Raw genomic sequence first — 14736 nt, 5'->3', positions numbered from 1 at the left:
AAGCAAACATTGGTCCCATCCTGGGACTAATATTGGCTATTGACATTATAGATTTCTATTCTTTATATCATCCATTTTTTTTGCTTTAATTCAACCAAGAAAATTTAGGTTTTCAGAAAAGATAGGGAAGAATAGTAGAAAAGAATCCACTTGAATTCTTAATATATTGTAATGTAAAATCCAGCTCTAGCTGATTAGACATTTTGTAGAATGATATTTAAGTAAACCTGTTGTTTCAATGGAAGTACATATGTAATGATTTGGTTATTCAGTTCACATTATGCAAGGGAAAGAAAGATGTGCTTAATCAAATTATCTTTTGCCTTCAGAAATTATTTTATTTAAACTCTAGTTGGATTAGGTAGGCAAATGGAAATATCCTAATAATAAAATCAGTTTACTTTCATATAGTACTTTGCAGTTTTTACTGAATGCTTTCTCTAGTAGAAGTATTGTTGTCTCAACTTGTTAGAGGCTTGGAGAGGTTAAATGAGTGTCCTTTGGGTCACCCAGGTGATAAATGACAGAACTGGGGCTCCCTCCAGGTCTTTGATTCTAAATCCAGTGTTCTTTCTATTCTAAGATTCCCCCCTTTCAACATTGTATTTTTTGGTTCATTAATTCTTAAGGATTATACAGAGAGAGGTGTGTGTGTATAGGTGTTATAAGATATTATTAAACTTTTATTGATAGATTGAATATCATCTTGAGTGTTATTTGAGCTCAGGTGGTACTTAAAATGATTATTTTGGGTTTTCATATGTTACAGATCCCTAGAATTAGCAATATGATTACTTTGATAACTTTTTTCTTAGTCTACTTCAAGTTATGAGAAATGTTGTGAACCATTTTTCTCTTCTGAAATCTTCTGCCTTGTACAATAGTAGGGTCTTGAAATCAGGAAGTTAAGTATGGCGTATGCATGTGTGTGTCTCTTCCAGGCTAACATCCACCGAAACCATTCCCAAGAGCAGATTCCTAGCCCTAGGATCCAAATTCCGTTATAGTGGCCGGACCCAGGCCCAGACCAGACAAGCCAGCGCTCTCATTGATAGGCCTGCACCACACTTCGAACGCACAGCAAGCAAACGGGCCTCTCGGAGCCTTGATGGAGGTTTGTAATGAATGCTGTTCTTCTCTTTAATTCTTTATTCATTATCTCTAACAACCAAGGGAAGGGAAAAGTTTACAGATATCTAAAAATCAGTTCTGTTCATTCATAGCACTATTAGCTCTAAATGAAGAAAGTTCACTTGGTATGATTAGGCATGTATATCCCAGTTTTTTAGGTGTTGGCAAATCCCCTCATCTGATTCCTAGTTTCTTCCTATCCTTTGTTAAGTTCACATAGACAATTTATGTCTGTCTGTCATTGCCACATACCTCACTGGAGTTAGGCATTGCAAAAACTCCCTAATGACCCTGGCCCTCACCTCCATTTTCTTCTTCTGAGTTCAGGTTCTTACTATGTGAAATTATATATCATATATATATGGAAAAAGTAAGCCAGACAGGACTTCTCTTTCTGCTTATGAAAATAGCTTGGGGCTCAAGTTATCATCTGTACCACTCTCTTCAACAAGTTAGATTACTGTGGAATGGCATTTTCTTTTTTTAATTTGAAAATTTTAATTTATTTAATTAATTTAGAGTATTTTTCCATGGTTACATGATTCATGTTCTTTCCCTCCCCATCTCTTACCCCACTCCCATAACCAGTGAGCAATTCCACTGAGTTTTACATGTGTCATTGATGAAGACCTATTTCCATATTATTAATATTTACAGTAGGGTGATTGCTTAGAGTCTACCTCCCCAATCATATCCCCATCGACCCACATGATCAAGCAATTGTTTTTCTTCTGTGTTTCTACTTCGTGGGATGGCATTTTCAAACAGTCTCTCAATTCATAGTTTTTCAAATAGTTAGAAATGAGATGTAGAATAGTTTGCTGTTTTGAAACCTAAAAGTCAAGTCTTCATAACCCAAATGAAGAAGGTGTTTGTCTAAAAATTATTTTTGTTGTTACATTACCATTTTAATAAGTTTAGTGTGTTGTGGTGTGTTGGTGTGTTGGTGTGGACATTGCATGTGTGCCCCAGAGGCACAGAGGGTGCTGCTCCATTCCCTCTCTCCACTGCACGTAAGGACATTTTTTGCATGGTTCTCCCCTCTGTTCAGCAGCCCATCACCAGCACTTCCTCCCTCTGTTCTCTGGGATAATGCGGGACTCACAGGTAGCCTGAAGGTGCAGTTTGGGCATGCAATCTCTAAAAGGTTTGCCAACACTGCCTTAGAGATTCATATTCACAGAGCTGGAATAACACTTAGATCATTTAGTGTAGCCTTCCCACTTTATAGATTGATAACCAAGGTCCAGAGAGGAAATTACTTACCCATAATAACATAGCCAGTTACTGAGTGGCAAAATTGAGGCTTTAATTCTCCCAGTTTCAAGTTCAGGCCTCTTTCCATCCCACCTCTGCTGTCCTATCTAATCTTTGCTGTTCTGCTCTCTTCCCCAGTTCCTTTAAAAACATTAAAAAAATTTTTAATAACAAATTTCTACATAAATTTCCCAAAATTATATGATCCATATTGTCTTCCTCCCTTCTTCCCTCCTTCCTCCCAGAGCTGACAAACAATTCAGTCTGGGTTATACATGTATTATCATGCAAAACATATTTCCATATTATTCATTTTTGTAAGTGAATAATCTTATAAAACCCAAACCCCAAAACATATACCCAAATAAAAAGGTGATACATCACATGTTTTCATCTGCATGCCTATTCCAGGAGTTGTTTCTTTGGAGGTGCATAGGATTCTTTTTCATAAATCCCTCAGATTTGTCTTGGATCATTATATTGCTTTTAGTTGCAAATTCTGTCATATTTGATTGTTCCACAATATTTTAGTTACTGTGTATAATGTTCTCCTGGTTCTGCTTATTACACTCTGTATCAGTTCACATAGGTCTTTTCAGCTTTTTCTGAGGTCATCCTGTTCATCATTTCTTATAGCACAATAGTGTTCCATCACTATCATATACCACAATTTGTTCAGCCATTCCCCAGTTGAGCAATATCCCTTTAGTTTCCAATTCTTTGCTACCACAAAAAGTGCAGCTATAAATATTTTTGTATTAACTTTCCTTTCCCATTTTTTTTATCTCTGAGATACAGAACTATTAGTGGTATTACTGGATCAAAAGGTATGCATTCTTTTATAGCCCTTTGGGCATAATTCCAAATTGCCCTCCAGAATGAGTGGATCAATTCACAACTTCACCAGCAATGAATTAAAATCCCAATTTTGCCAAATCTCCTCCAACATTTATCATTTTCCTTTACTGTCATATTGACCAATCTGATAGGTATGATGTGATACTTCAGAGTTGTTTTAAATTGTGTTTCTCTAATCAAGAAGGATTTAGGACTTTTTTCCATATGATTATTGAGAGCTTTGATTTTTTTCATCTGAAAACTGCATATTCGTGTTCCTTGACCATTTATCAGTTGGGGAATTATTTGGATTCTTATAAATTTGACTTAGTTCTTTAAATATTTGATAAATGAGACCTTTATCAGAGAAATTTATTATAAATTTTTTCCCCCAGTTGTTTCCCTTTCTAATCTTGGTTGCATTGGTTTTGTTCATCTTTTTAATTTAATATAATTAAAATTATTCATTTTATATCTATAATGTTCTCTATCTCCATAAATCTGACAGGTAAACTATTCTATGTTCCCCTAATTTATAATATATAATTATATATTAAAAATATCACTCTTAGGGGGCAGCTGGGTGGCTCAGTGGATTGAGAGCCAGGCCTAGAGACGGGAGGTCCTAGGTTCAAATCTGGCCTCAGACACTTCCTAGCTGTGTGACCCTGGGCAAGTCACTTGACCCCCATTGCCTAACCCTTACCATTCTTCTCCCTTGGAGCCAATACACAGTATTGACGCCAAGACAAAAGGTAAGGGTTTAAAAAACAAAAACAAAAATATATATATATATATCACTTATAATATCAATTTTTATATTTAAATCATTAAATAATACACTCATTTTGACCATATCTTTATATAGCTTATGAGATACTGATTTAAACCTTATTTTTGCCATACTGTTTTCCAATTTTCCCAGCAGTTTGTTTTTTTTAAACCCTTACCTTTCATCTTGGAATCAATACTGTGTATTGGTTCCAAGGCAGAAGAGTGTTAAGGGCTAGGCAATGGGGGTTAAGTGACTTGCCCAGGGTCACACAGCTGGGAAGTGTCTGAGGCCAGATTTGAACCTAGGACCTCCAATCTCTAGGCCTGACTCTCAATTCACTGAGCTACCCAGCTGCCCCCAATCCTAGCAGTTTTTGTCAAATAGTAGGTTCATATCCCAAAAGCAGGGATTTTTGGATTTTTAAGGAATTAAAATTAAGGGTTTGACTAAATATATGAGGATTCTAAGATAATACTGTGGTTGCCAATTTAAAAATATTAGAGCTCAAGTCCAACTGACTTTTGGTAGCTTTTATCTACAAAGAGGTGGAAAGAGTGAAAGTAGAGAAATGTAAAAGAAGATAGAGTCTGAAGTCTAGCTTATCACCCTAAATGTTGCTCCAGTCCCTGGCTCAACCCACATAGGGCTCGCAGGGCTTGTTAACCCCTCAGCCAGAGGACTCAGTAGTGAATTAATAAGCAAGGGTTCAACCCACGTGGTTTCCTCCAAGAAGGGGAGACCTCTTCAGAACTAATCTCTCCAGAAGCCAGGAAAGGAGGGTCAGTTTTTCACCCATCCAAGTCGAAGATCCAAAGGGAAAAGATCCAAGAGCAGTCTTACCAGAAGTAGTCCAAGAGCCAGAGTCCCAGGTTCCAAGTTATAGCTCTAAGCTGCAGTCCCAGCCCAACATCATCCTCCAAGTCCCAGATTCAGGCCAAAGACTTCTCTTACAAGAAATTCAGAATGCTTTATAGTCCTTTTTCCACGCCACTTCCTGTCACTTCCTCCACTTTATGAGAACCAATTGCAGTCTTTAAATTTGCTTAGCACTGCCCAGGGGGTAGTCAGTCATCTCTGGGTTTTCACCCAATTTTAGTAAGTGGCTTGCAAACCTCCTCTATTTACTGTTAAGTAGGAGTGTTTTTAGTTTTTGTTGATTGATTTAAAAAATAGGCAAGGGGAGAGTTTATCCTATCTTCACAGTTTTATCAAATACTAGATTGCTGGGGTCATTTATCCCTAATCTTTTTTGTATTCTGGAGCAAGAGAGACTATTAATCTATATATATCAGGCTGTGCCAAATGATACTGTGAAAAGGGGGTTTAGTAGATAACTGCCACCTAGCTATGTCATATTTTAAAATGCCATCGAATCAGAGAACCTAAGTGACTCCGTGGATAGAGCACCAGGCCTAGAGATATGAATTCCTGGGTTGAAGTCTGGCCTCAGATATTTCCTCACTCTGTGACCCTGGGAAAATCACTTATCCCTCTTGTCTAGCTCTTATTGCTCTTCTACCTTGGAACAGATACTTAGTATCAATGTGAAGATAGAAGATAAGGGTTTAAAAAACAAAACATAGAATCTTAACATATCCCATTTGTGATAGTCAGTGGTCATCACACCTATGCCTGGAATTCTCCAGTGATTTCTTCAATAAGATCCTTACAAAGAGGATCTATGCAGCATTGAAAGCAGAGCCTGGGAGGTACTCTACTGATTTAGTCAGCAGGTATTTATTAAATACCTGTTATATATGAGCCAGTCACTGTGGACACAATTGCAAAAAAATGACAGTTCTTTATGATTAGAAAGCCTTCAGCAGAACAAATAGCACTTGTATTAAGATAACAGATCAAGAAGCTTCTCCTAGAGGTTTGTCTGCCTCCTTTCTGGGTGGGTGAAAAACAGATTTACACAAAGCAGAGGCTTTTTGTCCCATCTCTTAGTGACATATTTCTTTCCCTTGGAGCTTCCCACTGTCTGGCATCTGTGGGGATTGTTATCACTGACTTTTTTTCCTAGTAGGCTTTCTGAGTATAGGGGTCAATGATTGCAAAGATAGACAGGAGAATGAATGGTCATGTGTGAAGAACAGTAAGTAGACTAGTGCTAGGTAGTAGGCAATATTAAGTTTTGATAAGGAAGGTCACAGAACTAGCAATCTAATAAGGAACACATAAATAACTAATATCAACAATATATAATTAATTCATTAGGGCAGAGTAAATCAAGAGTAAACCAGATGTAATTTCTCTTTCTACTTGTGAAAGTGGCTTGGGGCTTAAGTTATCATCTGCACTGCTATCTTCAGCAAATTAGATTGCCATAGAGTAACATTTTCAAACATTCTGTCAACTCAGTTTTTCGAATAGTTAGAAACAAGGTGTTAGAATAGTTTGATATTTTGAAACCAGTCAAATCTTTGTAAGCCACATAAAGAAATAGTGCTTGTCTGAAATTTATTTTTGTTGTTACAGTAAAATTTTAGTAAGAAATTTGTTTCTAACAGCAGTTCATCTTTATCTAGTGCTGGCGTATGTGTGCTGCACATTACAGATGAGGAAACAGCAGCTAAGAAAGTGAAGTGACAACTCAAGGCAGTACAGCTAGTCAGAAAGAAAGCGAGAGGAGAGAGTCAGGTCTGCTTCAGATTCTTGCCAAGTCAAGAGCTCTTAACACTTCACAACCTTCCTGCTTTTCTAAATTTAGAGCAGGCATTTTATATAATTATAGAAAAGGGTGAGGTTTCCTCAGAAGAGAGAACATCTCAAAAAGTTAATTCAGAATAATTTGGTGATATTTGGAATTTCAGATTCCAAACTGATGGACAGTTCTAAAAATGTTGGGCATCACAGGGTACTAAAAGACTGTCTGCCCTTTGATCCAGCCATAGCACTGCTGGGTTTGTACCCCAAAGAGATATTAAGGAAAAAGACATGTACAAGAATATTCATAGCTGCTCTCTTTGTGGTGGCAAAAAATTGGAAAATGAGGGGATGCCCATCAATTGGGGAATGGATGAACAAATTGTGATATATGTTGGTGATGGAATACTATTGTGCTCAAAGGAATAATAAAGTGGAAGAATTCCATGTGAACTGGAACAACCTCCAAGAAATGATGCAGAGCAAAAGGAGCAGAACCAGTAAAACAATATACACAGAGACTGATACACTGTGGTACAATCGAATGTAATGGACTTCTCCATTTGTGGCAATGCAGTGATCATGAACAACCCGGAGGGATCTATGAGAAAGAACACTACCCACATTCAGAGGAAAAACTGTGGGAGTAAAAACACTGAAGAAAAACAACTGCTTGATTACATGGGTAGAGGGGATATGATTGGGAATGTAGACTCTAAATGAACATCCTAATGCAAACATCAACAGCATGGAAATAGGTTCTGATCAAGGACACATGTAATACCCAGTGGAATTGTGCGTTAGCAATGGGAAGGGTGGGGGAAGGTTAGGGAGGAATAGAAAATGATTTTTGTAACCAAGGTATAATGTTTGAAATTGATGAAATAAAATTTTAAAAATTAAAAAAAAAATGTTGGGCATGAGGCTCTGTTGCTCCTCTTCTGTTCACCCAAGTTTTCTTTAATGTGCCTGATCTTGGCCATTGTAAAGGGTTTCTCCATGTTTTAACTTCACTTTAATCTTTTATTATATGGAAAGCATTGGGTTTGGGAAGAATTTTATATTTTATCTTCATCTATTATATTATGAAATTCTACAGCTGAAGTGCTTACAATTGTATATTTTATTATCTGTAGACATAACTTACTGTTCCTGGGAGAGAAAGGTTCCTTCAATTTTCTAAGTTTTTTTTGTTTGTTTTTTTTTTACCCAGGTTTCTAACTTTTGGTATTTTTATATGAAATGGCTTTTCAGGTCATTAAACTTCTCTTCTCACTTTCTCCCTTAAGTTATACTTAACCTTTCTTTTATGAAAAGTTCCTTGTTTTCTTTTTTTTAAACCCTTGCCTTCTGTCTTTGAATCAATACTGTATATTGGTTCTAAGGCAGAAGAGCAGTAAGGGTTAAGCAATGGCAATTAAGTGACTTGCCCAGGGTTACACTGTTATACAACTAGGAATTGTCTAAGGTCAGATTTGAACCCAGAACCTCCAGTCTCTAGGCCTGGCTCTCAATCTACTGAGTCACCTAGCTGTCCCCCCTCCCCCCCTTGACCTAAAGGAGCATCTTGAAAAGCATCTAGTCTTTTTGGAAGCCATCAAAGACCATGCTGTTTGACACAGTCCATGTGGAAACCAGGGACTTCAAAGCAGCCCCCAGGAAAGATGAAAATACCCACTGAAACTCCCCTAAGTGACTTTTATTATTAACATCCCCTTATTATTGGAATTGCTATTATTATTATTCTTACTTAGACCCAGAAAAAATAGATGAGAGCAACATGCTTGTGCAGTTAATACAGATGTCCCACTCTGTCCCCCTAGGATATTACCAGGAGAGCCCACTTACAAAATTAAACCCAAGGATTCTCATATACCCACTTAGATAGGACCCTCTTGTCTAGGTATAAAAATTTCTGGCAAATCTATGCTCTGAATTCCCTAACTATATATCTGGATCATGTTGATTCTACCCTCTGATCCTGCCCTTAGCAAAAGTGTTTTGTTGATTATCTCCTTAGTTTCCTGTCTGGTGTTAGGTTCCATGGAAACATGTATGTAGAGAATGAAACTGTGTGCCAAGTAAATGTGTGATCATGAGGGTATAAAATAAAGCCAGGCCTCAGCCAAGGCAGAGCAGTTTATCCTGTGAAACTTGTGCTGTGAGTTGAATGTGAAAGCTGTGTCCCATCCATCATTCTGCCAACACCATCCCACCTCCAAGACCCCATCCTCTGTGGGAGGCTGGCCCACCCCACAACATAATCTTAACAATTTCATTTTTCAGAAAAGAAATTTGAGGATCTGAGAAATGAAGTGACTCACTCAGTCATCAATTAGTAGAAAGTCAGAACTAGAACCTGTAACTCAAGCCAGTGTTCTTATTTCTTTGCCACCTTGCCTTCCTCACTTTTTTGCAAACAAATTACATTGAATTGGCTAAAATGCATCTTGTATACTTTTGTTATCAAAATCTTACTGTTTCTCTCTATGTTGGGGCCAAAGTCTAAGAATCTCTGAATGGAAACTTTAGTATATAATTTTTCCCCCTTATTAATGAGTTTCCTTCCTTAGTTACCTTAGCTAGGAGCCTTTCCTCCCTTTTTTCCACTGAGGTCTGTTTACTTACATCAAATGTACATTGTAATGTACATTGAGTATTTTAGAGACATTGTATTAAATGTAGCTCTTCAGTGAGTATTTTAGAGACATTGTATTAAATGTAGCTCTTCAGACAAGTGTGAAGGGTTGCTTTTTAAAAGAGCTTTGGTTTAATAACTTGATAACCCTCTCCTTAGTAGCTTCTTGAATTTATCTGCTTTATTAATTGGTGATGTCACCCTGATTTTGCAATTCAGAACCTACTTTCTGGAAGTTCCAAATCATGAGGTGAGCTGCTGCTAACAATATAATGTCATGTAATTTTAAGACACTTTATATTTTTTATGGTGTTTACTCCTATATTGTGTCACTTAATTCCAACAAGTTCATAGAACAATATTTTCATTTATGGCTTGGGAAATTAAGTTACTGAGATAGTAGTGCCTTTAGCTCAGGGCCAGGGGTACTTCCCAAGCTTCCTGATTTGTTTGTCATTGTGATGATTTTGAATTATCCTGTGCATGAATGACATGTGTGTGTGTGTGTGTGTGTGTGTGTGTGTATTTGTGAAGCCATTCATGCTTTCTAAATGTTGCCTTCACATTTTTCTACCTCTGATTGGACCAAAGTTGGCACTTAATGTCTTCTTATGTTATTACCATGTTATGGTTACTTGTATAAGTCTTCTATTTTCCTTTCTACAGTATCCCAAACTAAGTTTGGCCGCAGTCTATCATAACATCTCTTTACTACCACCAGTACATTGTTTTCCTCAAGACTCTGCAAATTGGAGAAACTGGGCTTGTAGATGTATCTTAAAAAGTTAAAACTTCCCTTTTTATATAAATGGAAATATTTAGAAATCTTGTATTTGTTGAAAACTCAAAAAAAATTTTTTTTCATGATTTCTACAAGGTTGTTCTTTTGTGTAGATTATTTTATAGTCTTCAGGATTCTTGATGAGAAAAGAAAGATGATATTATTGCTTTAATTTTGTTCCAAAATGCTCTTGAAGTCATATGAAGTTAATATAAGAAGATTATGAAAAACTTGCCATATGTGGCTATCATGACTTGTCAGTACAATATAATTAGATGAAAGAATTTGTATAAAAGTATTTTGGCAAATGAACAATGATTGAGATGAGATTCAATGGGACCAAATAGAAAGACCTACCCTGGGTAGTTGATTTTTTAAAAAACTTAAGTATAAGTTAGGAGAAGTGTGGCAATTTATTGGGGGTGGGGAAATCTAGGGCTTCTAGTGGTCTGCAAGTTGAATATGAGTCTATAGTACAATGTATAGCCAAAAAAAGCCAAAAGTGATTGTAACCTTAATTGAGAAGCATAATGTGTAGAATGAAAGAGGTGACATAGTTGCTATACTCTGCCCTACTCAGACTACAACTGAAGTGTTAAGCTTATTTTGGGAACCATTTTTTGGATAGACCAATGCCAGGTTGGAGGACAGTTAAAGGAGATTGACCAGTTGGTAAAGGATCTCAAAACCTCATATCACAAGAATTGGTTGAAAGAACTGGTTATATGTATCCTGGAGAAGACTCAAAGGAAGGACACAATCACACAAAAAAAATAGACTTATTCTTGTAATAGACTTATTACATTAGATGATAGAATGAAGACAAATAGATGGAAGATACAGGGAGCAGATGTACATGAACTTCCCAAGCAGAGATGTCTAAAAAAGGAATAGGCTGCTTGAAGGGACAGCAATTCCCTTGGCAGCAGAAGTGTTCAGACAGAGTTTGAGGGACCTCTTGTGTGGGGTTTTATAGTGGATAATCATGTCCCAGATGGGAAGTGGTGATGGACTAGATTATCCCTAAAATTCCTTCCAGCTCTGAGTCTTTAATACTTTTTCTTCTTTCTTCTTGTCTTCACAAATACCTTTCCCTATATTCATAATGTTCTCTTTCTGTGTAAAGTGGCAGGGTAGTAATACTGAAGATATAAAAAACTTGGCTCTGAGATATTAGTCCTGGATTAAAACCAAATATGATGTGTTAAACAACACATGGTGAAAGCATGGACCATATTATTATGATGCCAGACAGAACTGAATTAAAACCTTGGGAGGGGGTGTGGATACACATGTACGATGATACTTTTAACACAACTGTGAAGCAAAATATTTTGTCACACTCCTCTGTGTTGACAGATTTGGGTCTGCCATCTGCTCTTATACCACATTGTCTGGCTCAGAGTAGCAGTGACAGTCACCCAAGAGTAGCAGGGACTTGTAAGAACTCAGAAATCTCTCATTGAGTGGCACAGTAGATTCCTGTCTTTTCTGCACAATCATTTGTTGGTTGATTTCTTTGATGGGCAAAGACAGTAACAAGAATATCTTTCATTTCCTTCTAAATGCTATGCGCATGTAGTAATGATGCTCTCAATGTTGTTAGTAACAGCTTACACTTACATAATACTCGGCAGCTACTGGGACCTATAAATCCATTATTTTATTTGACCCTTCTAAAAACCCACCTTGTACTTTTATGAGTGAGGAAGCGGAGACTTTGAATGATTAAGTGGCTTGCCAATAGTCAGGCAGCTATTAAGTAACAGAGAGGACTTAAACCCCCAGGACCTGTGGCTCTTTCTGCTATGCCATTGAGTATTTTTTTTTGTGAAATTCTTCTTTTTATTCTAAATTTTTGTGAAATTCTTCTTTTTATTCTAAATAATAGAGCTGGCATTTAGGGAGTTCTTTAAGATTTATAATGTTCATTACACACATTATTTCATTTCTTTAGTACTTTAGGTATTATCTCCATTTTACAGATGAAGAAACTGAGGCTTAGAGAGTTTAAATAATTTGCCCAATGACACCAAATAGTAAATGATAAAGATAGGGTTCACATATGACCCTTATAATCACTAAATCTATTGCTTTTTCCACTATATCACTGAGGAACTTTATTAGTTTCTTCTCTTTGTTTATTTTAATTTATCATATTAATATTAGAAGGTATAAGTTGTCTAGTTTAGCAGAAGGCAACTAGGAGTGTGGTAGATAGAGTGCCAGGCCTGGGGTCAAGAAGACTCATCTTTCTGAGTTCAAATCTGGCCCTAGATCCTTACTAGTTATGTGACCCTGAGCAAGTCACTTAATCCCATTTGCCTTCCCACCTCCCCAAATTGTTCATGCCAGGCTAACCATGTTTCATTTAGGGACAGCTAGGTAGCGTAGTGGATAGAGCACCAAGCCTGGAATTGTGAGAACATGGGTTTAAATCTGGCTATAGTCTCTTCCTAGCTGTGTGACCCTGAGCAAGTAACATAACTCCAGTTGCCTATCCCTTATTGCTATTCTGTCTTGGAATTGATACTAAGCAGAAGGTAAGGGTTTAAAACAAAGAAGTTAGCTAGTTCAGGTCTGCATTTTAGAGACCCTGAAAAATAATAGGGATCTAGTTCACTCTGATAGATGGTAGAAATGGAGATAATTCAGACATGACCCCTACCTTCCTAATGATTATAATCTAGCAGGAGAGACTAAGATACACACATATACACCCCCATGCAGAAAAATGTATTTATGTATATCTCTATCTAGACCTAACAATGATACAGACTAGAATATGAAAGGCCAAACAAAGCTTTAAATGCTATAAATGTCAGAGGAGAGGAAAACCAGTTCTGTCTAGAGGGACTTTAATTTATAAAAATCATTGAAATCTTCCCAAATCAGTCCCAAGAATGCTTCTGGGGGGAAATGGGATTGATAGGACATTAGGTGCCAAATATGTAAGGTGATTGATTGAAGTGTTGAAAACTCTCCTCTTTTTGACATTTTGAAAACCCTTCTTTATCTGGCTCCAACTTGCCTTTCTAGGCTTATTAGACACTCTTCCCTTTTATGCACTCTGTAAATTCCAGTCAAATGGGCCTGTTTAATATTAGTGGTACCCAGTGTTCTCCCTTCTCCATGCATTGGTATGTTCCATCCCCTAAGTCTAGAATATACTTCTCTCCATCTCTACCTCTTGATATCCCTTGCTCCTTTCAAACCTCATCCCAAGCTAGTAGTAAGTATATTCCTTCCTAGGATTTTAATTTGTAAATTTATTTACTGTTTAGTAGTTTATTGTTTCTCCTGATACACTTTGTATCTCCAACACCTACCAAGTGGAGATTATACCATGCATGTAAATAAATAAAATTCAGCTATAGAATACAATAGGGACAAGAAGTGCTAGGAAAATTTGAGGATAGGAAGATTACTTTCAACTGGGGGCAATATTTCTTTTGTGCCTTAAGACATACCAAATGCTTTTCTCACAATTCTTTAAGGTAGCTAGAACAAATATTTTTATCCACATTTTACGGTTGAAATAACTGACCCATCAAGTCATTCCGCTTTTAAGTATTTGAACCCAATCTCAATCCCAGATGTCTTGACTCCATGTCCAATGCCCTTTCCACTCTGCTATGGTGTCTGTCTCTTTATGGAAGGTACAGCATTTGAGCTGGGCCTTAAGGGCAGAGAAAAATAGTAGGCATAGAATAGAAGAGAATGAATTTCAGGAAATACTGCAGTGAATGCATAGAGATAGAAGAGTAAAAGTAGAGTTAGGGTTGGTGGTTACTTTTAGCTGAAGCACAGAGCACATGAATGGGAGTAATGAAATGAAAAGGTGCTAGAAAGGTAGATTCGAGCCATGTTGATGAACCTATGGCACGTGTTCTAGAGTGTGGCAGAGAGAGCTGCTCCTCTCCCCTTCTCCATGTGTGCCTAAGGGCCTTTCTCCCATCACCCACCCCTCTGCCCAGCAGCCCAATGGAAGTGCTTCCTCCCTCCCCTGTCTGGGGTAAGGCAGGGGGCTCATATGTAGTGTGAAGGCTGCAGTTTGGGCACTTGGTCTCTAAAAGGTTCACCATCACTGTCCTAGAAGGCCTCATTGGCCAGGCCACAAAGTGGCCTCTTTTAAGTAATAGGGGCGATTTCTGGGAAGGGAAATGATATGACTAAATTTTGGTGGTTCGATTAACAAAAGTTTAGAAGGAGGGAAAACTGGGGGCAGGAAGATAATCTTTAAAACATTGTAGGTGAGGCTATCATAATAGAGAAGGCAAAGAGTAATAAGAACCTGAGTCAGCAGTGGCAATGTGAATATTACATAGCTGAGAGATGGGGAGGTTGAATCAATAGCCAGTCAACTAGAAGTTAATAAGGTCCTATGTTCCAGGTGGCAGGACTTGACAACCGATTAGATTATGAGGTAAGGGAGAAAGGAGAGTCAATGATGAATAGGTCTTTGGATCTGAGTGACTAGTTAACATGGCAGTAACATTTATAGAGATAGGGTAGGAAGGAAAGCCAAATTTCAAATGGAAATATGAGTTCAGTTTTTGGACAAACATACCATAACATAGCCTGAATAAATATGGCTTATGAAGATCATGGTTCCTTTTTCCAGTGCTTTTTTTGAAATGGTGAATCATGACTCTTGCCTTCCCTTTA

General features: G+C 37.4%; 1 protein-coding gene across 25 annotated transcripts in view; it reads left to right on the top strand.

The window, feature by feature from the left end:
• Positions 1 to 14736, top strand: part of EPB41 (erythrocyte membrane protein band 4.1) — a 216212-nt gene that overhangs the window by 144812 nt on the left and 56664 nt on the right. For all 25 annotated transcript variants that reach the window (XM_056795407.1, XM_056795391.1, XM_056795405.1 and 22 more), the window contains one exon: positions 942 to 1114. In XM_056795407.1, the coding sequence (XP_056651385.1) occupies positions 942 to 1114 (173 nt within the window). The remainder of the gene's footprint in view (positions 1 to 941; positions 1115 to 14736) is intronic.

Source organism: Monodelphis domestica, chromosome 4 (genome assembly GCF_027887165.1).
Source record: "Monodelphis domestica isolate mMonDom1 chromosome 4, mMonDom1.pri, whole genome shotgun sequence".
NCBI lineage: Eukaryota > Metazoa > Chordata > Mammalia > Didelphimorphia > Didelphidae > Monodelphis > Monodelphis domestica.
This window is presented reverse-complemented; position numbering and strand designations above follow the sequence as displayed.